At 43.3% G+C, this 25,413-nt stretch overlaps 1 protein-coding gene across 1 annotated transcript; it reads left to right on the forward strand.

The window, feature by feature from the left end:
- The first annotated feature begins 548 nt into the window (after window positions 1–548).
- pitpnc1b (phosphatidylinositol transfer protein cytoplasmic 1b) lies at window positions 549–14,273 on the forward strand. Its single transcript, XM_079561466.1, has 10 exons — window positions 549–1,046; window positions 5,164–5,312; window positions 6,542–6,630; window positions 7,031–7,038; window positions 7,135–7,206; window positions 8,521–8,613; window positions 9,865–10,020; window positions 12,347–12,410; window positions 12,518–12,595; window positions 13,878–14,273. The coding sequence occupies exons 1-10, from the start codon at window positions 999–1,001 to the stop codon at window positions 14,042–14,044; spliced, it is 924 nt and encodes a 307-aa protein (XP_079417592.1). The 5' UTR covers window positions 549–998; the 3' UTR covers window positions 14,045–14,273.
- The last annotated feature ends 11,140 nt before the right edge of the window (window positions 14,274–25,413 follow it).

The following is a 25,413-nucleotide window of genomic DNA, read 5'->3' on the forward strand; positions in this document are numbered from 1 at the left end:
TTGTGTTTCTCAGCAAATTTGTAATATTAAACTACACAAATTGAGATCTGTCTCTTGTTAAATGTTGGGTTCTTACCTGCGTAGCTTTATGACTAACTAAAAATAAACATATTGGCGCAAAAAGCAAACCCTTTAACCATGTCAGAGTATACGCAAAATGACAAGTTTCAAAGCAAATTCTTCCATAGCTCAGACTCTGATGGCGCAATATGTACGCAACTGGACTTTGGATCTATACAAACTCATAGCATGGCTGGTTTTCTTTCTTTCTTTCTGTTCTTTAAATCTGGAGAGGCTGTCATAAAGTGTGTGTAAAGCGGCTTGAGCAATGCGCTTTCCAATTGTGAGTTAAAAATAGCCTTCTGTTGAGGGAAGGAAAAAAAAGGCTCTGAGCTGATAAAGATCACAGGGAGGAAGAGGGGAGGGGGCTACACAGGTGAGGAAGTAGTAAAGTACAATGGGCGGGGGCAAAGTACAGATAAGGAGGGCGCTGAAGCTGAGGAATTTGTTGAGGGAACTGAAAGCAACAACCGCGCAGCCGATGGGGGAATTGGGAGGAGCGCTGGGTTACACATGAGAAGTCTGCCTATAAAGCGCACAGGCAGAGGGCAGGGAACAGGTAGGGTTGGTTTACAGAGGAGCAGAGGACATTTCAAACTCGCCCCGCAGCCAATTAGACACTCTTTTAGGAAGCAAAACAGAAAGTTAAACAGTCCACGGCAGGCAGTGGAGAGCGCCTCGCAGGCACAAGTAACGAGCGGTTAGAAGTTGAGATTAATTGAGGAAGCGAAACGAGAAGCGGGAAGCACCAGAAAGCGGTAAACAGTTAACAGGAGGCGGAGAGTGTTCTGTGTATGTGGACCAGCAAAACAAAGACGGCGAAAAAACGAGGTCAAGAGTGTAGCCTGCCTCAACCTGTCTGTGCTATGCAACCGAGACAGTCCAGATAGAGTCACTCACAGGCAAATAGACAGCAGCCAAGTTCACATAGCAGCGCCATGTTGATGAAAGAGTACCGTATATGCATGCCCTTGACCGTGGAGGAGGTAAGTCTGTTTACCTTTCCCACATGCTACCACAAACACACACATGCCGTACAGGGCTGAAGGATTTGGGGGGTGGGGGGGGTGATATCCAATTGTGATTTTTTTTCTGACAGCTGCTGTAATTACTGCACACTGGTGATTTTTGTGCATTCATGAGCATTAACATTTGAGAGAGGAGGGAAATCTTTCATCTAATACAAGAGTCACATGCATTTGATAACGTGTTTGTGTTGGTCTGAACTACAAAGGGAGAAGGTTTCAAACATGACAAGGCCCCACGGAGACGGGGTCTTTTGTTGTCTACAGTAGGGCTGCATAATTTGGGGGGGAACGATATACTGCAAAATTTCAGACAAGTAATGTGATTTCTATAATGGTCTAAAAGAGTGCTTCCCAAACTTTTTTGTCTTGCTTGAGTCTTTCATTTCTGCTCAAAGTACCTTGTGGGTGCCGTCATTTATTTAGAAAAAAGCGTCTCACTTCTCCTAAGACATGACTGTAACTTTACTGGAAGTGGGTGTGTCACCTGCTCGTCTCCATGGAGATTCAAACAGATTAGGTTCTCATCCAAATCCATTCTTTGATTACCACTGCAGTAATAGCATTTTCTGTGTTGAACTGCTCATTGGTAGCATGTTTTGTACTGATGGGAACATTATAGTCCAAAATGTTACGCAGTGTGCCTTTAAATGGGAACTTTTTACAGGAAAATGTCACTAAAATTAACTGTTCTTTAAAAATCATATTGAAATGCAATTCCGTCTGATCTTCTTTTTCATCTGAAATAATTCTAAGGATCCCCTGCCACACGTTTGCGTACCCCTGGTTGGGAAACACTGATCTAAAACACTGATAGCATCCTTTACATTGTTTGCAAAGAATGTTGGATGGCCTAAATAAGAGAGGTCTTTGAGATTTCCTAATTGCGACCATTCAAACTGTTCAGTTCAATTTTGATTATTTGTGCAGCCGTAGCGAACGCACAGTCAGGTGTACGGCCCCGAAATCGAAAGACCAAAGACTAATTTTATTTTCTAAGTGTTGCTTCAAGTTGTAATCTCCAAAGTGTTAATGTGGCGATAAGAGCGGTGCCAGCGGAGTGCGCTGGTCTCCTGTGGCTGCGTCGCGGGAGCTGGCACAACAGGGTAGCGAGCTATGTTCAGCGCTGACGAGCCCGGGCCAATCTGAGAGCAGCCAACGCGCAACACCTGGACAGCCGCACACGCACAGCCAAATTATCTCTCCATCTGTCCGCTACAGCGCGCAGCTCACAAACTAGTCCGACTGGTTAGTGACGGCGGTGGCTTTGTATGTGTCCCCGGCTCAAACAAAGGTGTATGGCCTGCAAGAGCATAAAAGGGAACGCGAGGAAGGACACTGCACAAACACGGGGCACACAATGTCCTTCAAAGAGCAATGTCCTCATGATCTGCGCTAAGGCCACCACCAATTCTACCTGTTACCGCAACAATGACAGTGACAAATAGCAGTCCCAAATAGGATTTACAGTACGGGCGCGGGCCACAGGGAAACTTGAGCCTGCAGTAAATCCTCTTTCACATGAATCTAAAGTAAGTGGAGCATATTTGAAGTCGAATCTATTGTATTGGCCCAGCTACATAATTTAAAGCTTTCCCTTTGGAAGAAAAGGTGCAAAACCTATTGGAAACAACATGCACGACTTATGCAAAGTGTGAACAAATCTAGAATACAATAGTATGAAATTATAATCTTCATTTAGCACACACTGTCAGCTTTTCCAGATGCAACCCTATTTATCCAGGCATGGGACTGTCAAAAAGTGGTGACCCTCTGCACCATTTTATTCACATATTCAAGTATTGAGTCACCAAAGCCATAGTATTGTGGGATTATAAATGCAAAATCCATAGCAATAAACCACTTGAGATTTTAAAATGTAACACACTGGATTTATTGTGTGTCGACGCGCTTCAAACTGCCTATAAGAATTTTTTTTTATATAATGTTGTAGTATTAACGTATGATTAACCAGTACTAACCAGTAACCAGTAGCAGCTGAACGAGTTTGTCTTGTTTACTTTTCATTCTGTTATGGAAACTGTAAATCTATTCCGTTTATTCCGGATGTTTGCGTGGGCGCCGCCATGAATTGTGCCCGCCCCTTTTCTCCTATTAGTGTACATAGGACTGGAGAAGTCAAGATCAAATAAGTTACTACACGAATGCAAAGCAGTTTTTAGGCCGTGTAGAGAAACAGTGTTGACTTGTTGGTGCAAATGAACGTTGGACATTTTATACAAATCAATCTACTAAACATCCGATTTTAGCCGCGACCGTTTTCCCTCGTTCTCCACTTAATGAACTTTGCAATCTACCGGAAGTGTCAATACAATGGAAGTGCCGATCCGATCCCGCTCACATCAAACATGGCGTAAGTTCAAATTATAGCATTGGATCACCAATTCTATAAAATGCATATTTTTTATTGTTCCATCCATTTTCTTCCGCTCATAAACATAATTCCCAAAATTTTCCACTGACAAAATGAAAACTGATGCGACCTGTACAAGAATGACGTACGTGTGCTTCCAAGAATGGAAAACAATTTTCTGCTTTCTGTTCTGTGGGGAGAGTAAGCCGTACTTTCATAATGGCTTTAAACACTGGCATCGCTCCAAAACATTTCAAGACTCACTATTGTTGTTAGAAAGATCTAAATAACAGGGTATGACTAATTGGAAGCATGCACCTCCAGGATCACATTTCACAAATCACACACTCCCTCTATCTGGACAATAAAAAAATAGCTTGACAGTGTTTATAGACCTTTAGTAATTTTCCTCACATTAGGACATTTTAGCGTGGCACAAGTCAGACACTGTGAAGTCCTATTTTTGGGATGATCAGCAACATTTTTAGCGGGAGACAGTGGTTGGTGCTTTGGTGACACAGCAGCTTCAAGTTTTTGCTTTTAAGATTTAATCATTGTAAAAATAGAAATTTCTTTGAAGCACTTTTCCGTTTTAATCAAACACTATCTTTCACTGCAGCTGCTGTCACGGAGCCTGCTCCACCCCACACTGGCACACACATTCACAGATAAAAATACATGACAATACAAGCATCACTCACTGAGCGGTTCAGAGTCCACAGCCATGATTTAGAACTTCCTGCTCCCATTATCCCAGTACAGTAGCCTACAGTGAACCTCTGCTAGGGGAGGATCACTTCCTTGAATCTTGGGACATGTACAGGCGCCCATTGAGATGATTCATTAAGCCCCATGAATATCTAATAAGCAAACAGGGAATGTTGACATTATTCAGTAATTGCAACAAGAAGGAGTGTCCCGCTGATGAGCCCAGAGCCCAGTGAAGGATGGAAACCCTCTCTGCTACACTCCTCTGATCCGGCTTCTAATAAGAATAATGGTGGTGGCCGGCTAATGTAGGTCAGCAAAACGAATTATATGAAAATGGTCGCCACATTCCAATTTGTGTGTGCGTCTTATTGTGGAAACACAGCCTTTTAAAGTTTGGAAAAGTTAACTTTATTGCGGCTGAACCACGGCGTTAATGGCGGGAGCGGTTGTGTGTACAGTGAAGCGAGTGCAGCCGCTGCCCAAAGGCCTCTTTAGCTCTTACACAAGTCCTCATCAGCACCAGCACAAACTAGGACTGCAGCAGAGAACAAAGTCCCTCCCCTTCATTTAGACCAGCACGCTCACTCTCAGCGGCCAAATTAAATTTTCATGTCTGATTTGGTTACTTGAGGGAAAATCTTTCTATATACACCAAGTGACTATTAAAAAATGAAGAGCAAATACAAAGCATGGGCCTAAGTAAGTGGCTGCAGAACACAAGACTCAGCAACAGTGACCAGCTGCCAGCAGAGTGGTGTCATCACTCCGTTTAATCCAATATGCCAGCGAGTTATTGATGGAACTATGATTGGATTATCAAAACCCTACTCGTCTCGTCTAAATAAAAGTGGTGTGAACAGTGAGTGTGTTTTAGGCGTGTTTACATGTTTGACCGAACCCTACTTTGAGCAGTGACTTGATATGTGCAGCTATGCGTGCTGATTCAGAGACTATCTCCATCCTAACTGTGGTCCTTTTTGTCTCCCGGGGCAGTACCAGATTGGGCAGCTCTACATGATCAGTAAGCACAGCTGTGAGCAGAGTGGAGGAGGAGAGGGAGTGGAGGTGGTGAAGAATGAGCCGGAGATTCACCCGCAGCACGGCCACGGACAGCTGACTGAGAAGCGGATCTACCTCAGCAGGTACAGAGCTGACCTCCGAATCTGTGCCTATAGGCCACACTCGCCTTATCCTCCGTCTGGCAGCTCTGCCCTCAGCACTTCCACCGCTTTTGATCTTTGAGCTCTTACCTCACGACTGACAGGCCATAAAGCACAGTTTCAACACAGTAACACCCTGATCAGAGCCCAAAGTCCAGCGGCCCCCTGCCTGGACACGTCCCGGCCCAGGACGCGGTGCATTGAAGTTGGGTTGTTTTTATAGGTAATTGGCAAAAAAAATATGAAAAAAAACATGAAGAGCTTTCCCGAGTTTCAGAGTGTCAGGTGGGAAAAACATGTTTGTCATCCCGCGGCTCTGATTACAGAGTACAGTATGTGGGATGATGCTCCCTGCCAGTCTGCCAAGTGTGCTGTTCTCCAGCTTGACTTGAAACATGACAAAAAAAACCAACATCAATTATTATACTTTAATGAATTCTCTTATACTTTGACAACAACGCTCATAAAGAGAATAAATACAGTTTCTCTTGTCCTACGGCAGCCATAGTGCATGGGGAACATTTTCATTGCAAATAAAAGAAACCAAAAGCATCATGATGTTTAGGTGTTATTACGCTGGTAATTTAATTTAATTACATTTAGTTTGATGTCATTTGTGTGTATGGAGTTTCCTTGGTTTTCTCAGCTCTGCGGGGACTCTTATTACACTGGTATTAAACCTGTTTGGGCGGATTGTCAGAACAAAGGACAGTGGTTATTTTCATGAGAAAAATAGTGGCCCTAATAATAACCTTAACTGGTTTTCAATAGGCTGCTAAAACCCAAGGCCTAATCCTTAAATAAACTGAGAGAAGCAAAGAAACGTCCCCACTGTGGAGGATTGTCCTAATCTCTCATTGCTTGTGGGACATTGGGCTCTCATTAGTAAAAATACACTCACACACACACACACACACACACACACACACACACACACACACGCACACACACACACAGGCCCGACACACATCTGCACATTTAAGTGAAGTGCGAGGAGAATGTATTTGCCTTCAATCATGCTCTGGCATGTGACCTCCACACCGCACTAACAATTCATCACCACAGGTGTAATTGGGAATGAGTCATACAGTCTGAGAGTAGCCTACAGGTAATCGGGCTATAAATGGCACCAAAAGCACTTGGCTTTCTTTGTCTCTCATACTGTATAATCAGCCATACTCCGCTTAGCAGCAGTTCTATGTGTGTTTCAGTAAACTGCCGGGCTGGGCCAAGGCCTTTGTGCCACGCTTCTTCTATGTGACAGAGAAGGCCTGGAACTTCTACCCGTACACTATCACAGGTACATAATACAAGACGCTTTGGGCTCAGTTTCTGTAACTTCGTTTATTGATCTTCCAACTCAGATGGAGCATTGTGTAGAATAGCATTTTCAGTCCAGTTTTCCTGTTACTGCAGTATATGGTTATTCATACATTATGCAGTGTCAAAAACATGTCTGTATACACATGTTTGTAATAAACATCAGGTAACTTTCACCTCCATGCATAAAACACGATGTATTTGCTTTGAAACACCTGCTTTTTCACAAGTGTAATCAAACATTTATTAGCATCCATGCATAAATCCCCCAGTGGAAAGTGTGTGTTTGCAGTTTAGTGTAAGAAGCACGGTGTGCTCATGCATGTATGAGTAACTCATTCTGTTTCTCCCTCTCCGTATCGAACGCCCTGCTGCTGCAGAGTACTCAGTAAGTGCCTTCACTCACTGTACATGAATACAACAGTATCAGCACATCTCATCTGCCAGGCTCCAGCCCAACATTTATACCTATTGTCACCCCCAGGTATCATTCCTCCCCAAGTTCAGCATCCGCATTGAGACCCGATTTGAGAACAACAAAGGCGATAACGACAATGTGAGTATGACTGAAAGCTGCTGGGTAGAGTGAGAAAGATGGAGTGAGCAAGAAAGGAAAGGAGGGGGCTAAAGCAGGCGACAAATCACATTTTTCTCTACAGCATGAAAAAGGGAGAATGTTCATCAAGAGAAACAAGCAGAGAACAAAATGTAGTATTGGCAAATCTATTAGGCAGACATGCAGCGTGGTGCACAGCGCTGCCATGCAGCAATCAGCTGGGCCTGTCTACATTCATTCAAACAAGTGTGACCGAGTGTGTGTAATCAAGGAAAGCCTCCTGTCCCAACATGTATCAATGCTGAGTAAGAATGTGGACTGGCTTGTTCAATGTCGACAGTCACGGTGGGTTACATAAGTTCACCTCAAACAAGCAGTCATTATGAACAATGATGTACGCACTTCACCACACGTTCAGAGCGCAGCCTGTGCCTATTGTCAAACAATACAATGCAATACAATTACAATGATTTACATTGTAGCAGCAGTGTCATGCTTTGTATGCAATGTAAGCAGTTAATGTAACATATTCCATAAGAGGGAACAAGGTGTAGAGTCAGAGCAGTGAGAGACGTGCAGCAGGTTATTTCCTTGCAGCGGCCAGCTCCGTTTGTTAGTTTTCTCTGAACAGCTTCACCGGGGCATTACAACTAATTCCAAACAAGGTCAGACAAAAGTGCTATGGGTCTGTGCCCCCTCTCCTCGCACTCTCTCAAGCAAACGGGCACACAGTCAGCTCTTTCTCTTTCTTTAAAGTCCTTATTGCACTCAATGGATGTTTTTGTGCTTTTGCCATGTTAAGTTTTTTTCCTCATAAAAACACAAACCTGCAGTTGTGTTTAAGAAATCCTGCATTTTCAGTCTGTCTTCTCGTCAAGAAAGAAAACTCTCCCTGCTGTTGTCATGAGGTGTTGCTCTTCCGTGTTTTCCCAAACTACACAGCTTCCCCAGACGCCATTGTGATGTTTTCAGCAATAAAACTGCCTCCACTACGAATCTTTTCTTGCCAGCCAAACACAAATGTAGGTTTGTGTACAGAAATTGGTTCTGATTAAAGCATGAATAAAGCGAAGGACGTGTAGTGTCACTGCTATGTCCTTGTCGCCTCCCTCTGGCCTCCTGTCTCCTCTAGTTGCTCCTGTGTGATTTGCTTCAAAGACCTCGGGGCGGGATATACGTTATGTGTGTGACCCCACTTTTCTGTGCAGTATTTGTGTCTTGTGTCGCCCTGCTTTGCTCCGACCGTGTGTGTCTAGCAGCAGTGTGCTTTGCTTGGATCGAATGGTTGACTTACTGCGTCTGCCTGTCCCGTAGGTGTTCAGGGATAAGCCCACCCCAGCGGAGAACGTCGCTTTCCTGGATATCCTAAGCGACCCCATCCCTGATAAGCACTACAAAGAAACAGAGGTAGGACGTGCGTGTTTTAAGGCACAGTTATTCAAAATACTTGCTTAAAGGTACAATATTTTATGGAATTGTTGGACATTATTACATTAAGGGAAGGTAAAGCCTTGTTTTGAACCTGAACAATGACTGTCTATGACGCCACCAGGAGTAAATCCCTGGTTAAACATTCCACCTGGTTTTCACTGCACTCACTGTAATTCCTGTTTGTTTATGTGGTTAGTGTGCGAGGTGCAGCGTGTCTCCAAAGAGCTAAAAGATGTTTGTCTAAGTATTTAAGACAGCAAAGCCATATTTGTTATTCCTTACTTGATAAAAGGAATCTCCTCCTTGACTACAGGGAGGTTGAGAACTTATTTATTCTGAAAAAGGCTGCAATTTTTTATTTGATGATTCTGTATTGATGTGATAAGCAACTTTTTTTTTTCACTTTCACAACAAGAATTTTAGTTGCTGTATGTTGGATCATAAGCTTTTAGGTCAAGAGTTTGTGCTGAAGTACTGTTTCATGTGAATTGGATCAGAAATTACAGAGATATTAACCATAAACCAGGTCAAAACGTCTACATTGCACAATTTATTGCAATCAAACCTGTTTGTCAGGGTTAAATAACCTGTCTGGAGTCTTCTTATGTATAAAACCTGCTAACCTGTTCAAACTCTGTTCTGAAATACATATTATCTATTTCAGTATTTTCAGTACAATTTATTTGCACAAAATACTTGCTGCCCCGGTTTATCAACTACTTTTCACCTTATTCTTAAACAATGGGAACTGAAGATATGTTTAATTGACGCCACATGAACACAACCCCTCCCATGTTACAATAGAGCATATTATTCCCATAGTTCAAAGGTATAGTAGCTTCTTATCTTCTGTTCTGTTCATAATTGAAAGCAAACACTCCACTTCAATCTCGAGTATTGCATTGATCAAATACAGAGGGAGCACCATAGGCTTTAACCACAGCAAACGGTCACAGCTCTGTACACAGTGATACAGCAGACTCAGCACTAACCCTCCTATGCTCCTTATGTGTGTATTATATATGCTGTGTAGGCAAGGCAAAACCGATATCTAAGCCTGATCTACAACTGGGCTGGATTGGAAATTTCTGTTTAAAATTATGATTGAATTAAAAGTGCACATTTTGAGAACATGAAGAAGACTGACTACAATGGAGTAACAGGCCAGAGGTCTTAACTATAGGGTTACAGCTTCAATTTGATGTATATATGTCATGTGCTGGGCAGGACCTGAGCCAGTGGCAGTCCAGTAAAACGGGGCGTGGTCCTCTGGAGAAGGGCTGGAGGGATGAGCACAGGCCCATCATGTGCTCCTACAAACGGATCTGCTGCAGCTTTGAGGTCTACGGCTTCCAGACCAGAACAGAGGACTTCATTCACAGAGTAAGACCACGCGCCGATACGGCACAACTGCAACAGAGCACAGATGTTGTTGAGTCCAAAAACTCATATGCAGAAACACACACATGGCTCAAGTAAATCATTTGAAAGAATATTGGGGAAGGTGTGTCCTTAATTGTTTTACAAATTAAAGACACACCTTCTCATTCACAAAGCTATTTTTCTGGGATGTAAACTGAGTCCAGACAGTGGTTCTCTACTGGGATGCAGTCAGGACCCATCATAATCTTAAAAGGCCAAGCAAATAAGAATTGAATTTCTTGTGCATCAAGTGAAATACTAGCCTGGCTAACAGCAGTCTGGGGACTACCAGTTCATTTTCTCGTAGCAGAGGTGTGGTTTATGATCGTCCATAGCCGTTTATTGGGCGCTACGAATGTCTATCATGCATCTGCACGTAGCTATAGCCAATCGTGTCATTGTATCCGATGACGTTTGACGTACCTGCTGGAAACTTTAGAGCTAAACTATTTAGAACACAGTCTAAAGCTTCATTGACAAATAGCGTTGCTTCTGCTGCTGTCATGTTGGATCCGTAATTACATAAACTAAATAAATAATAAATAAACTACAAGCTTCCGTATATCGAATAGTGCATCTTGTCGTCACTCCTCATTCTGTGAAAAAAAGGTTGATATTGTGCATGTTTGACCTTGTAGTTTACTTTTGATCATGGCTGTCTCTACAACGCTCCAGGTTCAATTTTTTGGAAGGTTTTCACTGCTCTCTTCAGAAAACCTACAAAACAATTGATCCTTGAGCGTTGTAGAGGCCACTGTGATCGAAAGTAAAGGCCCCAAGCTGACGTCTCATACAGCCGCCATAATATAGAATATAGAGAATATTAACTTTTCATATAAAGTTGCATAATGCACCTTTAAAATGTATTGTGGAAAAGGTTTGCGAACTCACTTTTGGATCCCGACCCACCAGTTTAGAACCACTGGTTGAGACGTTCCGTTAGCTTGACCTTATTTGTCCTAAAACCTGCTCTCACCTTGTAAAATGGCTTAATTTGCAAACTAAACTTAGGAATCTGCGTGGATGAGGCAAAACATCTTCATTTCTGAAACAACCCAGTACAGAACTCCTATGTGACTAAGAGCTTACATAAACATAATTTATTTCAAAATCAATTCCACCCAATATTTCATGGCAGCCTGTAGCTATACGCATGCTTGCACGTTTGTTTTGCATAGCAACATATTTGAAGCAACCAAACAAAAACACTCTCACTGTCAATGATTAAACTGAACACAGGCCTATCAGTTTGGGAACATTCAGTTGATGTAATATGAAAGGTATCGACATTCAGTATCAGTGCTCAGTTTGTTATCTACTGTGCTTACCATAACGTTACTGCATTAGTTTGGATTTGTTTAACCTGAGAGATAAGGAGTGCTGGCCTTAAAGCACCTCTGCACTGCCATTTACCTGTATGTTACACCATTGTGTCTGTTTTCTAAGCGATCCGGCGCTTCATAATACATCTATCTAGTGTGAGCTCATCTTCAGAGACTGTTTCTCACCAGTGGCTTAGAGGAACAGCTCGGGCAGGTGTTGACAAAAAAGGCGAGAGTAAAAGAAAGCCAGGAACAAGAATGATGAAAAACGAACGCGCTGAGAGCAACAACATTTTCAATGCGCAGTGTAGTAAATATGGTTTGCACTCCTGAGATAACTTATCAGCACTTCATACTGTATCTGTGGGTGCACATTTATAATAACATTCCTATTCCTGGGATTCGGTTACAAGACTTTTTTCCTGTTCTACATATCCATTTGAGGACTTTTTAAGACAATGTTTTGGCCTGTAGGTTTTATTTTGACAGGAGGGGGGAGAGAGCAAACTTACCCACTATAGGCCATCAGAGCATTGATGTTATGAATGGAAATGCATGGGGGTAGAGGTGGAGGGCTTAAGCGCTCCAAGGAAGAATCTGCCATTAAATTGTCTAAATCAAGATGTATTTTACGTGTTTAATGATTAATAATATCTCTGCAATTATTGGATTACGTGAACGAACTGTAAGCTTTTCTAAGTCGCATAGAAGATCCCCATAGAAGAAAGGTTTTGTTTAATGTGTTCTCTATTAACGCAATATACTAGTTAAAGTATTCATTCACTATAATCAACAGTGGTGGCTTTGTTACAGCAGAAAAAAACAAAGTCAAAAGAAATATTGTGAGTTTATGAACCTTATAACTATCAAAACAGTGAAGTTACATTTGCCTCTGCTCTTGATCCAAAATAGTAGCATGTTTTAATCGTTCCTTTTCCAAGCGTGTGTTGTTTGTCTAATTTCAGACCATAAAGGACATTCTCTTGGTCGGCCATAGGCAAGCTGTGGCCTGGATAGACGAGTGGCACGGTACTGAACATGCACAAAACAAATGGAGGACAGTTTATTTAGGGGTTTACCCTTGATGCCTATTGTGTGGAAAAAATAACATGCGTTGTTCCTGCTTTTCCCCGCAGGACTGAGCCTGGAGCAGGTGAGGGAGTACGAGCGCATCATGCAAGAGACGACCAACAGCAAAGTCAAATGTAACACAGGTGAGGTGCAAAGATGTGACCTGTGCAGAGATACGGATGGGAGGGAGGGGGTAGAGAAAGGGGGAATACTGCTGAATGTGAAACACTAAGAGGAGAGAGGGAGAGGTGGAGGTGAAACAGTTTGCAGTAATTATTCACACATTTAATTTTAGCATCAGAGAGAGAGAGAATAATGCTTTCACAGAGAGAAAAGCACAAATCCCATACAAATCAAACAGCTAATCTTTAAATGATAAACCCAGATTTGCTCCACCACTGTGAGTATTCGTATTAATAATGCCAACATGCATGAACTGAAGCGGCGTGACTACTCCCTGAGCAGTGTAGAACAAGTGCCCAGATGGCTGCTGTGCATCTGTGAGAGAGCAGGCAGGAGACTCTTAGAGCACGAGGAGACGGGCTGTGTGCCCCGACAAAGACAGACAGACGCAGTGGACATGAGAGAAGTACTGTATAATGTCTCGGCACTGCTCTGATAAACTGCAGCCACCTGCTGAACTCGCCCCATCACCAGCCTTTTCTACATTCAGAAGCGGCCATTGCAGCACTTACTGCAAATGTCAGCCCAGGCGGGGGTCTGAGTCCGGGCATATGTGTGTGAGTGAGTGTGCGTAGCTGTTTGCACGTGCATGTTTGGTCACCCTGCCCCCTGCTGGTTAGTCTGGTGAACCTCGGCTGGATGTAAGAGATATCAAAGGTACAGTTCCCCGTTTGGCCTGTAGCATCGCCTCCTGCGCTCCCTCTCCCTCTGTGTGTGATGATGAGACACATCAGGCTGCAACAAATCTGCAGTCATTGCTCAACCTGCTGCAACTCACTGCACCTCTTTGACCCCCTGCTGGACAAAATCTGCCACTGCAAGTGTGCACAGAGCCTCTCATAGTCTTTTTTTCATCCATGTGCGCTGATAAAAGTAGATGCGTGTCATTAGAGTGCACAATGAAAGCGAAGTATGTGCCACGAATACCAAGACTTAACTATTGTGGATGTAAGTGTATGCTACAGTGAGCTTGAGGATACTTGCATGAACTGAAAGCCTAACACTGTAATCCCCGTGCTCCCCCACTTAGTGCCACTTTCGCTTTTGTTCCTCTTTTATCTTAGTTCAGTTTGTCCTTTTATGTAGCATGTATTTCATTCCATTGTCCTTCAAAGTCAATTTGCTTCATTCCTGTGTCATGTGAAAGATGCGTGTACTCTTGTAGCATGTAAAGAATGTCATTTGAGTACAAAGGTAAAAGGTCATAATGAAGAAGCATGACTCCCTCTCTCTTTGTCCCAGGTCCCTCATCTGCTGCGCGTCCTGTGTTCTCCCGTTCCATCTCAGTGACAGACGAGCTCTCTCTCCAGAAGATGGGAGTGCCGACCGCAGCCGTGCCCGACCCATCTGCCCCCACACTGCACACAGTGCACAGCAGCCACGCTCGCCTCAACTCCACTCCTGAATGATATATGCAAGGACATATAGCACACACTGTACAATGACAAATGGGTACTGGTTAAACAACTCCATACCTCCGCGGTATCGGGGGGAAAGCTATGGTGTGATCCAGAAAATAATTTGGTACCAAAAACTTGTATGGAAAATAAAAGAATTCAATGCCTGGTGGTCCCTGCGAAAGATGCACTGCCTGACCCAAAAAAAGTCGCCACAAAAACGGTCACACGCTCAAATATTTAGATGGACACATTCACTGTGGCATTGTTTCAGTAAGCTTCTGCAGTGTCAAAAGATCCAGATTACATTCATTTTACACCACTGACCACTGAGCAAAGCCTTCTTCAGCACATACCAAAGTATGCCCGTGCCATCAGGGAAGCACAAAAATCCCATGATGTTGTCATTTGATCTCATTCTTTGGGCACATAGAGTTGCTGAACTAAGATCTGATCAACTACTGCAGCCCCAGATCATAACAGTTAGTAAAATCCAGGTGGTCACTTTTTTGGGGGGGTCAAGCAGTGTATTAAAGATGTTACAGAAAGAAATTCTCAGAGTGTAAGCACAACTAGATTATAACAATTTAGTCAATAAGTCTTATGTAACATTAGTAATTTGTTTTGATGGGCCTAGACTGGGGGTCTCTTTGCCGAGCTCTTTCTAAGTAGCTCTCCAAAGGCTTTCGACATTTCCACAGAAGCTTGATGAGTCATTACTGATTTTGCGCTTGGAGAAACATCTCATATGCATCAGCTTGCATTTACAGGTGCATTGTTTTTCTTTGAACACGTCGACCTCAATCTGCTCCGAAAGTGGTTTTGGAAGCACCATATGTTCCTCGCCACATTGCACTGGGCCACCTCCAGCACAATCATAAGCTGTTGCCTTTTGAAGAACCTTCCAGTCCTCAAAATTCACCTGTGTTGCACTCGGTTTTGTCGTCAGCTCCAGGGTGACCACCAGCGGGGCTTTGCCATTGTTCCCCAGCCCCCGAACGAGCAGCCGCCTACGGACAGATGCATAAGGAGTTTAATAGAGTGGATCTAATGAGAGCGAGAAGAGGGGGAGGCTGTCGATGCTATGGATCCGCTCTCCCTCTCCACCGCGGCCGATAGGTCAGACCAGGTGTATTGACAAGGCCCACTCAGGCGTGGTATTGGCGGCTTCATCGCTTAGCTGAGAACCGCAGTTGGGTCAACCCTGGGCTAAACTTCCATTATTATTCAATGATACGACCAATATTAGCTAAATAGTTTTGCATAGCGCAGCAACAACACATGTAAATACACAGAAAATTAAATGAATATGGTGGAAGATGTATATTTTTGCATTTGTAACATTTTTGACATTGCTGGGTGCAAGAATAAATCTCTTTTCAATGTGGTTGCCTACATGCATTTTTTTTTTTTTGCAAACAAGAAAGTACATCTATTATGTTTGAAAGCTGCTAACCCTGCAGTTTAAACCTCTTCAAAGTTGTTGCACACCATTCTTTTTAGTCTTCTCGCATATGTTAGTGCTCCGGGATGTGTTAAAGGGACACTTGTGCGCTTGAGGCAGTTTACACAGCGGCAGCGGACATGAATAACCTGCAGTCAGTCACCTCAGCGGAGTTTGCAGCATGCAGCACTTTCCGCCGCGACGCAATACTGGAGAATAATGACTGTTGGAGCGCTGCAGACTTTTGGGGTGTGTGGGTATGCGCCTGTCATCACTGCCATTGTTTCTGACTCCACGACTAAAGCCCGGGCCTGTCACTTGGAGACGGGAAAACGGCGATGATTGGCACCACCGTCTTGTCTGAATAATGCACTAAATATTGCGCATTAAAGGCCTCATTATAGCGTCTTTTATCCAAACAAATCAAAAGCCAGCGTGACAGTTTGTTATTAGTTTCCCGACAAAGGGCTGCCGACATGCAAAACACAGAAATACATCCAGCTCGCTTTTTACAGTAGCAGCGGGAGGTTGATATGAAAGGGCGCGTTCTGGAGTGCTAGCTGCAGAGGGAGCACACAGCAACACCCCAGCGCAATAACATTACCTCAAATGTTTACTCCTTTTTGTCTTTCCATTATATTCTCCAGTCATTACGGCTGGCTCCACTGTTCTCCTGCATTCCTCCTCTACACTCCTCCTGTGCTCTCCAAATCTCACTTGATCTGCTTTCCCCCGTCTCTCTCTTTATCTTCATGTCCTTATCGGCAGTGCTCAAGAGGGCCTCTAAAGAAGATGTACTGTGTTCATTATATGGAAATGTTCCCCCCGGTACATTATCACAGATCCCGACCCCGTGGAGCTGAATCACGCTGCTATTCCCAGTTCAGCCATCACACGCGGCAAACGACAGGAGAGACAGGGACACTGAAGAGGCGCCTGCAGTGCCGTCACATGTACAGTCGCTGCTCCACTATACTGTTCTGTAGTGTGCGAAACAATCTAAGCAGCAATCCAGACTAAGACACAAGACAGTGCATGTCATCAAAAGGTGTATCAACATGAAATGCCTTTTACAGCTGTACAATAAGAGAAAAGATTCTAATACTCAATTGATTTGAACTGTGTTGAATAGCGTGATATTGCAACGTGCAATTTCATTTACTTTGGTCAAAAAAAGGACGTAAAACATTAAAATCTACAAAAATTAAGGCTTGATTGGGACAAAATTAGTTAATATCACATGTAGAGGCCAAAGTACAATTCATTATAATTTAAGTAAGAATTCATGTTAAAAGGTTAAATAAGATAATTTAGAATTTCATTAAGTTCATATATTAGTTAAAACATTAAAAACATGCTAGAATTCATGTGCTTACAATATTTAGTACATATGGATAAAAAGGTGTACTGCCCCTTTAAGATCAGGCCCGCTCCGGTGACCTTACGTTGATTCTCTGTTTTATTGATTATTCAGAACTTGAGAGCTGTGGAAGCGAACGGTTTTCTTACCTGCAACTATAGCATATAGGAATCTTTATTTTTTGAGCCAATGTTTCTTTTTTTGTAACACTGAAATAAACAGTGATGTTTTATCTTTTAAACAACGTTTCCGTGGTGGATATGTGGAACTGTTTTTCTGAGATAAGAAACTACACTGGACAAACTTTGGCTCACTTGGAGTGCTGTAGTAGTATTGTAAGCCATCGCACATCTCAAGATTTCAAACCTCTACATTAGTAAGAAAACCTGCTTGACATTGGACATCAAGACTTTGAAGAGGTTTGTGGAAAGTGGAACATGAATGAAGGTTCAACGAGGGACTTTCGCAACAACACATCATGCGCTGCGCTCGTGGCTGGCGAGTGTCAATTGGATCGTTAACGAGCTCATCGCGGAGACTTGACTGTGGCAAGTAAAAAAAAAGAAAAAAGAAAAAGCGGACTGACTATCAAGCAATGATGACGGAGACAGGGGCAAAAGACACGGTAAGCCCAACTGTGGAAAAGCGTGTGGTTAGACCAACACTTAAAGCATTGGAACATAATCTGCATATAAAAATAAGCTCCAGAAGAGCCATCCTAGGACAGCTTACTGAGAAAAGGAATGAATTGCATACTTTAATGGATGATGATGCAAATGTGGAAATCATAGAAAGGGAATTGTTGCCCAAGTATGAAACTTTGATACAGGAATTCAATAAAATAAATGAGGATGTTAAAGACCTATTGTGCCAGATTGATAGTCAAGAGAATGTGATCACAGATCAGAGAGATTGGTTTGAGCCAAAAAAACGTGGAGCACAGACAATTTGTGCAAGAAGTGATTGCATGGATACACAATGCAATACGACGCAGAGAAGAGGCTAACCGGGTTTGTGAAGACGTAAATCCCGAAGATAGTAGGTCAGACACATCCAGGAAGTCTAGAAAATCTAAGTCTGTCTCTGTTATTTCTGCAACATCGTCAGCTCGCGCTGAACGACTAAAGGTTGAACTGGAGAGAGCTACTTTGTTAGCCAAGTCAGCTACATTGAAGGAAAAACAGGCTTTAGAGGAGTGTGAACTACAGCTCAAGGTTAAAAAAGAACAGTTGAAGCTACAGGCAGAGCTCGCTGCATCGGACGCACAACTAGACGTGTTGAGAAGATATGAAAGTTTAGATGCGTCAAGTAGAACCAAAGGCAGCAGGGTGGATGTATTAATATCTGCTCCAAAGATGCGTGATGTCAGCCAAATCCAGAGCAATGTAGCCAGCATTGGAACTCAGCATAGCCATTCTAGTGGAAGAGGCGCAGATGCTATACAAGTTCCCAATACTTCAGTTGACAATTCTGTAAATAGGTCTACAGATAATCTGGTTGCTGTCATGCAACGCCAAAACGACATCACTGAAAGCATAATAAAGCAACAAAGGCTATCTACATTGCCATCACCGAACATTCCCGTTTTCAAGGGAGATCCATTGGAATACCGTCTCTTCATTAGAGCCTTTGAGCACCGCATAGAAAGCAAGACTGAAAACAGCAAGGATCGGCTCTACTATTTAGAGCAGCACACTAATGGGCGGCCTAACGACTTGGTGCGTAGCTGTTTTCACATGGATCCAGATCAGGGTTATCCTGAAGCCAAGAGACTGCTAAAAGAACGCTTTGGTGACAAATATAAGGTTTCCATGGCATATCTTGACAAGGCTTTAAACTGGCCTACCATTAAATCAGATGATGCCAAGGCACTTGAAGCATACGCTCTCTTTCTAACAAGCTGTAATAGCGCAATGTCAGATCTAGAGTACTTAGAGGAGATGGAAAATGCTGCCAACATGCGCACGGTTATCTCAAAGCTCCCATATAGGCTGAGAGAGAGATTCCGGAGTGTCGCCATAGACATTCAAAAAAAGCAAGATCGCCGGACGAAGTTTAAAGACGTAGTGTCATTCGTCAACACTCAGGCTGAAATGGCAGCCCATCCAGTGTTTGGTGAAATCACAGGACAAACAAGACGCCTGACTGAAAGTTCAAGTGGAAAGAAAAATGTTACAGCACTAGCCATTGAAGTAAAGGAACAGAAAGCTGAGAAAAATGCTGCTGGTTCGCAGAACAAGAAAGCTAAGGAGAAGGGAACAAACAAGGACAAAGCTTTTATGAAACCTTGTATCTTCTGTCAGGGAGATCATATTATGGAACAGTGCAAAAAACTTCAGAGAAAGCTGCACAAAGAAAAGCTTGAATTCCTTAAAAGCAAAGGACTTTGCTTCAGTTGTCTTATAGAAGGACATATGAGTAACGCCTGTGAAGAAAAGAAGAGCTGTCAGATATGTTCAGCAACACACCCTACGCTCTTACACTTTAATCAGAAACCTAAAGACTTACCAAAGGAAGAGGCTTCTAAGGAGGAGCCTAGAGAGTCTTCAAAGGAAGAGCAAACTGTTGTCAGTGGATTTGTGGCTGCAGGAGAAGCATGCTCTCAGACTGGGGCCGGGGGTATAGGTTGCGTTCTCGCTATTGTTCCCGTGAAAGTGAAGGCAAAGAAAGGCAACAAGGTGCTGACTTGTTATGCATTCCTAGATCCAGGGAGTAATGCCTCATTCTGCACTAACAAGCTGGCAAACGACCTTCACCTGCAAGGAAAAAATGTGAACATCCTACTCACAACTATGGGAGACCAAAAGACAGTTGTGTGCAAAGCTGTGCCAGACTTAGAGGTGAGTAGCTTAGAAGGTGACGACTTTATCGAGCTTACAGGGGTGTTTGCACAAAAGGTTATCCCTGCAAGTAAAGAAAACATTCCAACTCAAGAAGACGTGGATAGGTGGCCACATCTACAAGGTGTACGAATTCCATCTATCGATGCGGATGTCGATCTTCTTATTGGGACTGATGTGGCAAAGGCTTTGGAGCCAGCAGAAGTAATCCGCAGTGTCAAGGATGGGCCGTATGCTGTACGCACAGCTTTAGGATGGACAGTAAACGGGCCACTGCGTGAAAACATCAAATGCTGGACAAAGAATGGATTCCCGCAGATCCAGACGAATCGGATCTCAGTGGCTCGACTTGACGAATTGTGGACTCAGCAATTCAAGTATGATTTTCCAGAGCAGGCTCCAGGAGAGCAGTCAGAGATGTCTAAGGAGGACCAACTGTTTATGGACAGAGTCTCCAAATCGGCAAAGCTGGTCAATGGCCACTACTCTATTGGTCTGCCGTTAAAAAATAAAGACGTAAAAATGCCTAACAACAGAGCAATGGCAGAGCAACGAGCGCTCAACATGAAAAGGAAGTTTCAGAGAAATCAGAAGTTCAAGGAGGACTATGTCAGCTTCATGAATGATGTGATTAAGAAGAGCTACGCTGTAAAGGTTCCAGATGAAGAACTGAATCGGAATGATGGAAAGGTGTGGTTTATTCCGCATCACGGTGTCTACCACCCTAAGAAGCACAAAATGCGCGTGGTATTCGACGGTGGTGCTACATATCTAGGAACCACACTCAATGTACAGTTACTGCAAGGGCCTAACATGACAAGCAGTCTGGTTGGTGTCTTATCTAGATTCCGCCATGAGCGAGTGGCAATCATGGCGGACGTGGAATCAATGTTCCATCAGGTTAAAGTCCCACCAGAAGATGCTGACCTCCTCAGGTTTTTGTGGTGGCCAGATGGTGACGTCTCAAAGGAACTGCAAGAGTACAGAATGGAGGTACACTTGTTTGGAGCCACCTCCTCACCAAGCTGCGCAAGTTACGCATTGAGAAGGTGTGCCGAAGACAACAAGAACACGTTTGATGCAGCAGTAGTCGATACAGTCTTGAATAATTTTTATGTAGACGATTTATTGACATCAGTTGCCACTGAACAAGAAGCAGTCAAACTACTCCAAGACCTGAAAGCTATCTGTCAAACAGGAGGATTTAGACTGACAAAGTGGACAACCAACAGTCGAAGTGTGCTGTTGAACATTCCACTTGAGGACCGGGCAACAGAAGTCAAAGATCTTGATTTTGACCAGGATGCACTCTCCGTTAAGAGAGCTTTGGGAGTACAGTGGTGTATCCGGTCAGATCAGTTCAAGTATCACGTGAACATAGAGCAGAAGCCTCTCACCAGGAGAGGAATCCTGTCTACGATGAGTTCAGTCTACGACCCACTGGGAATGTTGTCACCAGTCATACTGCCTGCTAAAAACATCCTGCAAGAGTTATGTAGACTAAGATCAGGTTGGGATGACATCGTTCCAGAACAACTTGCACAACAATGGATGAAGTGGACTGAAGAAATTCAACAGCTCACTGACTTTGGAGTGGCTCGGTGCTTTAAGCCACCTGAGTTTGGAAAAACAGTGCAAGCTCGGCTGCATCACTTTTCCGACGCATGCGAAACAGGCTACGGTATTGTTACTTACCTAGTCCAGAAGAACAGCAGTAACCAAATACACTGCTCATTTGTCTTGGGAAAGGCAAGGGTTACCCCTCTTAAACCAACAACTATTCCTCGGTTGGAGCTAACGGCGGCTGCCTTAGCTGTAAAGGTGGATGTCATGCTAAAGAAGGAACTGCAGTTGCCACTGTCAGATTCCAGGTTTTGGACGGATAGTACTGCTGTACTCAAGTACATAGCAAATGAGAACATCAGATTTAAGACGTTTGTGGCAAACAGGATTGCCATGATCTTACAAGCATCAAAAGTGCAGCAATGGAGCTACGTCAACACTCTGTTGAATCCTGCCGACTATGCTTCCAGGGGACAAAGGGTGAATGTCTTCATGAAGAACAAAGTCTGGATTGCAGGGCCTGCGTTCCTCAATAAACCAGAAAGGGAATGGTCAGGCAGGCATGATCATCTTGAAGAGCTCACAGCTGATGATCCTGAGGTCAAGAAAGGCATACTCATTAATGCTATAAGAGCAGAAGCAAGCACTGATGCAATGCAACAACTGATTCAATACTACTCTTCATGGATACATCTCAAGAAGGCTATGGCCTGGCTTACACGACTCAAGGGAACCCTACTGGACCTGTCAAGAAAGAGAAAGGAGATAAATGGCTTGTACAGTGATCAACAACGAGTGAACAGGGAGATGTTGAGCTACAAAAGGAGTCTCAAACAGACTTACCTGACTGTGGACGATCTGCGACAAGCTGAGATGGATATCGTTAGCTATTGTCAGCAGAGTTGGTTCCAGGAGGAGATATCTGCTCTTCGAAGAAAAGATTCCATCAAGAAGAGTAGTCGAATCCTCAGACTGAATCCGCAACTTGAAGACGAAATCCTTCGTGTTGGGGGGAGGCTCAGTCGAGCATCCATGCCAGCTGAAGCCAAGCACCCTATGATCCTCCCTAAGAACAATCATGTGGCTGATCTGATTCTCCAAGATGCACATGAGCGGCTGGGACATAGTGGACGTAATCATGTCTTGTCTTATGTACGTCAAAGGTACTGGATTATCGATGCTCCCTCATCAATCAGAAGAATGTTGTCTCGTTGTACTACTTGTAGAAGACAACATGGTGCCACAGGAGCACAAATGATGGCGGACTTACCAAGAAACAGAGTCGTACCAAACGAACCACCCTTCACCAGAACTGGAGTGGATCTATTTGGGCCATTCAGCGTCAAGCGGGGAAGATCATCTGTAAAAAGGTATGGAGTGATATTTACCTGCCTTGCATGTCGTGCGGTCCATATTGAAATGGCAACATCATTGGAAACGGACTCCTTTATTCAAGCTTTACGCCGCTTTATTGCAAGAAGAGGACAGGTGAAAGAAATGAGATCGGATAACGGGACCAATTTTGTTGGAGCTGATCGCGAGCTCAGAGAGGCAATAAAGAAGTGGAATACTGCACAAATTGAAAACAGCCTGATCCAACGTGACATCACATGGTTATTCAATCCACCATCCGGATCCCACCATGGAGGGGTCTGGGAAAGAGTCATCCGCTCCATCAGGAAAATCTTGGGTGTTACACTGAGAGAACAAAGCTTGGATGAGGAAGGTCTTCAGACATACTTCTGTGAATGCGAAGCCATTCTGAACAGTAGACCTATTACCATGCCTTCCAATGATATTAGTGATCTGGAAGCTCTTACCCCACAGCACTTACTCCTGCTCAAGACTAATCCCAACTTACCACCGGGACTCTTCCATAAGGACGATACTTATGCTCGTAAAAGATGGAGGCAAGTTCAATATATGAGCGACTTATTTTGGAAGCGCTGGACCAAAGAATATCTGCCTCAACTTCAGAAGAGACAAAAATGGAACCATCCATCAAGGAACTTCATCCCGGGAGATGTAGTCTTAATCGTTGACGAATCAGCCCCTAGGGGATCATGGCTTATGGGAAGAATCGTTAAGACTATGGCTGATGAGCATGGAATGGTCCGCAAGGTTCGAGTCAAGACGAAGACAAATGAACTCGAGAGGCCGATAACCAAGCTATGCTTACTTCAAGAAGCAGTGTAAAGCTGTTGGACTATTACCAAGTTTATTTCAGAAGAAAGTCATTTTAAGTTGTAATTGTTTCTAGGATAGAAAGCAATTAGGGCCGGGTATGTAGAGGCCAAAGTACAATTCATTATAATTTAAGTAAGAATTCATGTTAAAAGGTTAAATAAGATAATTTAGAATTTCATTAAGTTCATATATTAGTTAAAACATTAAAAACATGCTAGAATTCATGTGCTTACAATATTTAGTACATATGGATAAAAAGGTGTACTGCCCCTTTAAGATCAGGCCCGCTCCGGTGACCTTACGTTGATTCTCTGTTTTATTGATTATTCAGAACTTGAGAGCTGTGGAAGCGAACGGTTTTCTTACCTGCAACTATAGCATATAGGAATCTTTATTTTTTGAGCCAATGTTTCTTTTTTTGTAACACTGAAATAAACAGTGATGTTTTATCTTTTAAACAACGTTTCCGTGGTGGATATGTGGAACTGTTTTTCTGAGATAAGAAACTACACTGGACAAACTTTGGCTCACTTGGAGTGCTGTAGTAGTATTGTAAGCCATCGCACATCTCAAGATTTCAAACCTCTACATCACATGTCTGTTTTATTCTGAGTCAAATGGTCATGTGCTTTATTATCCTTATTGCTATAAGTATTACCGTAGTGAGTATATTAATGTGCTCACGACAGCCTAGTGCAGAAGTAAGTTTGTGTCATGAAGGTCCAATGTCCTTCACCCCCAAACACCAAGGACCAAACCTCCCAATTGTAGCTCAAAGGAAAGCGCCATTTTCTACAAATACAAGTGTTGTGCATCATGAATTACATAATGAGATGTATTTGCCAGGATTTTTTTTTTACATATAGACAGTATTTTCCACACGTATTTTGCCTCTGATTTGTGGAATAATATTCCTCTAAATCATTGGGGGCATGAGATTGTATGCTTCATGGCTAGATTTGGCACCTGGGCATGACGTTGCCTACCCCTGGCCTAGTGGTTAAGGCCACACATATGCTGGGACCTTTGCCTGCCTCAGCGTCCTAGGTTTGCCTCCCAGATCAGACAATATGCTGATTCTGAATGTCTCTCTACAGTCTTCACCTCCTTTCACCGTGAACTGTCATGTCTGATCAAACAAATGGACCTACAATTCTCCAAAGGGGAGTTAACTGAAACTGTCTGCTCTTTCACATTTGATTGTGATTGGTTAAAGAGACCGATCAGTCATTAAAGCATGACAGAGCTGGCCAACCGTGGTCAATAGGCGTCTGTGTGAGGACAAAGCTGTGTGAAACAGAAAAGCACAGATCCATGATATAAACATCACTCCTGATTGGACATTCATCACAGGGTCATACCACATTCTATAATTATCTTATATCACCCATCTTATATCACCCAACCCTAATTGCAGCACCGCTTTAACAAGCAGGAAGTGCTGTACCATTACCCTGACATAAAAATAGAGTTTGTCTGGACAATTTCTCCTGCACCTTAATGGCATATTGCCTAACCACGCTGATGTACGAGCTCGTGCCTGGATCAATATGAGCTCTCCATTCACTGGACGGACAGTAATGCAACGGTCTCATTTGTTTGATGATGTGTGCACGTGCGTGAGCGCTCGTGCGTGTGCCTGACTGTGTCTTTGAAACCGGTGTCCATTTACTTGGCTGAGCAGCAGAATCCTTAACCATAGTCTTTGAAGCAGAGTGACCATTAAGCAACAGAGTTTAACATGTCACTAACCTAATCGCTTAGTCCACATGCCAGCGTTGATTTAATAAGGCCCTAATGTGCATGTGTGTGTGCATCTGTGTGAGAGAGAGAGACAGGGCGGGTGGAGAAAGGAATAAAATAGAGAGTTCAGAGATGGAGAAAGATTGAAAGAGAAAAAGAGGCAAAGAGAAAGAGCACTAAAGAGAGAGGAAGAAGAAAAAAAGAAAGAGAGATGGAGACAGACAGACAGACAGAGAGGAGGCTG

This window comes from Gobius niger (genome assembly GCF_951799975.1).
Source record: "Gobius niger genome assembly, chromosome: 8".
Classification (NCBI taxonomy): domain Eukaryota; kingdom Metazoa; phylum Chordata; class Actinopteri; order Gobiiformes; family Gobiidae; genus Gobius; species Gobius niger.

Excerpts from the sequence above, each read along its gene's own strand:
- pitpnc1b (XM_079561466.1), top strand. The coding sequence starts at position 999 with ATGTTGATGAAAGAGTACCGTATATGCATGCCCTTGACCGTGGAGGAG. Across the intron at positions 5,313-6,541 it reads AAGCGGATCTACCTCAGCAG|TAAACTGCCGGGCTGGGCCA; the intron begins GTACAGAGCTGA and ends TGTGTGTTTCAG. Across the intron at positions 12,411-12,517 it reads CTGGATAGACGAGTGGCACG|GACTGAGCCTGGAGCAGGTG; the intron begins GTACTGAACATG and ends TTTTCCCCGCAG.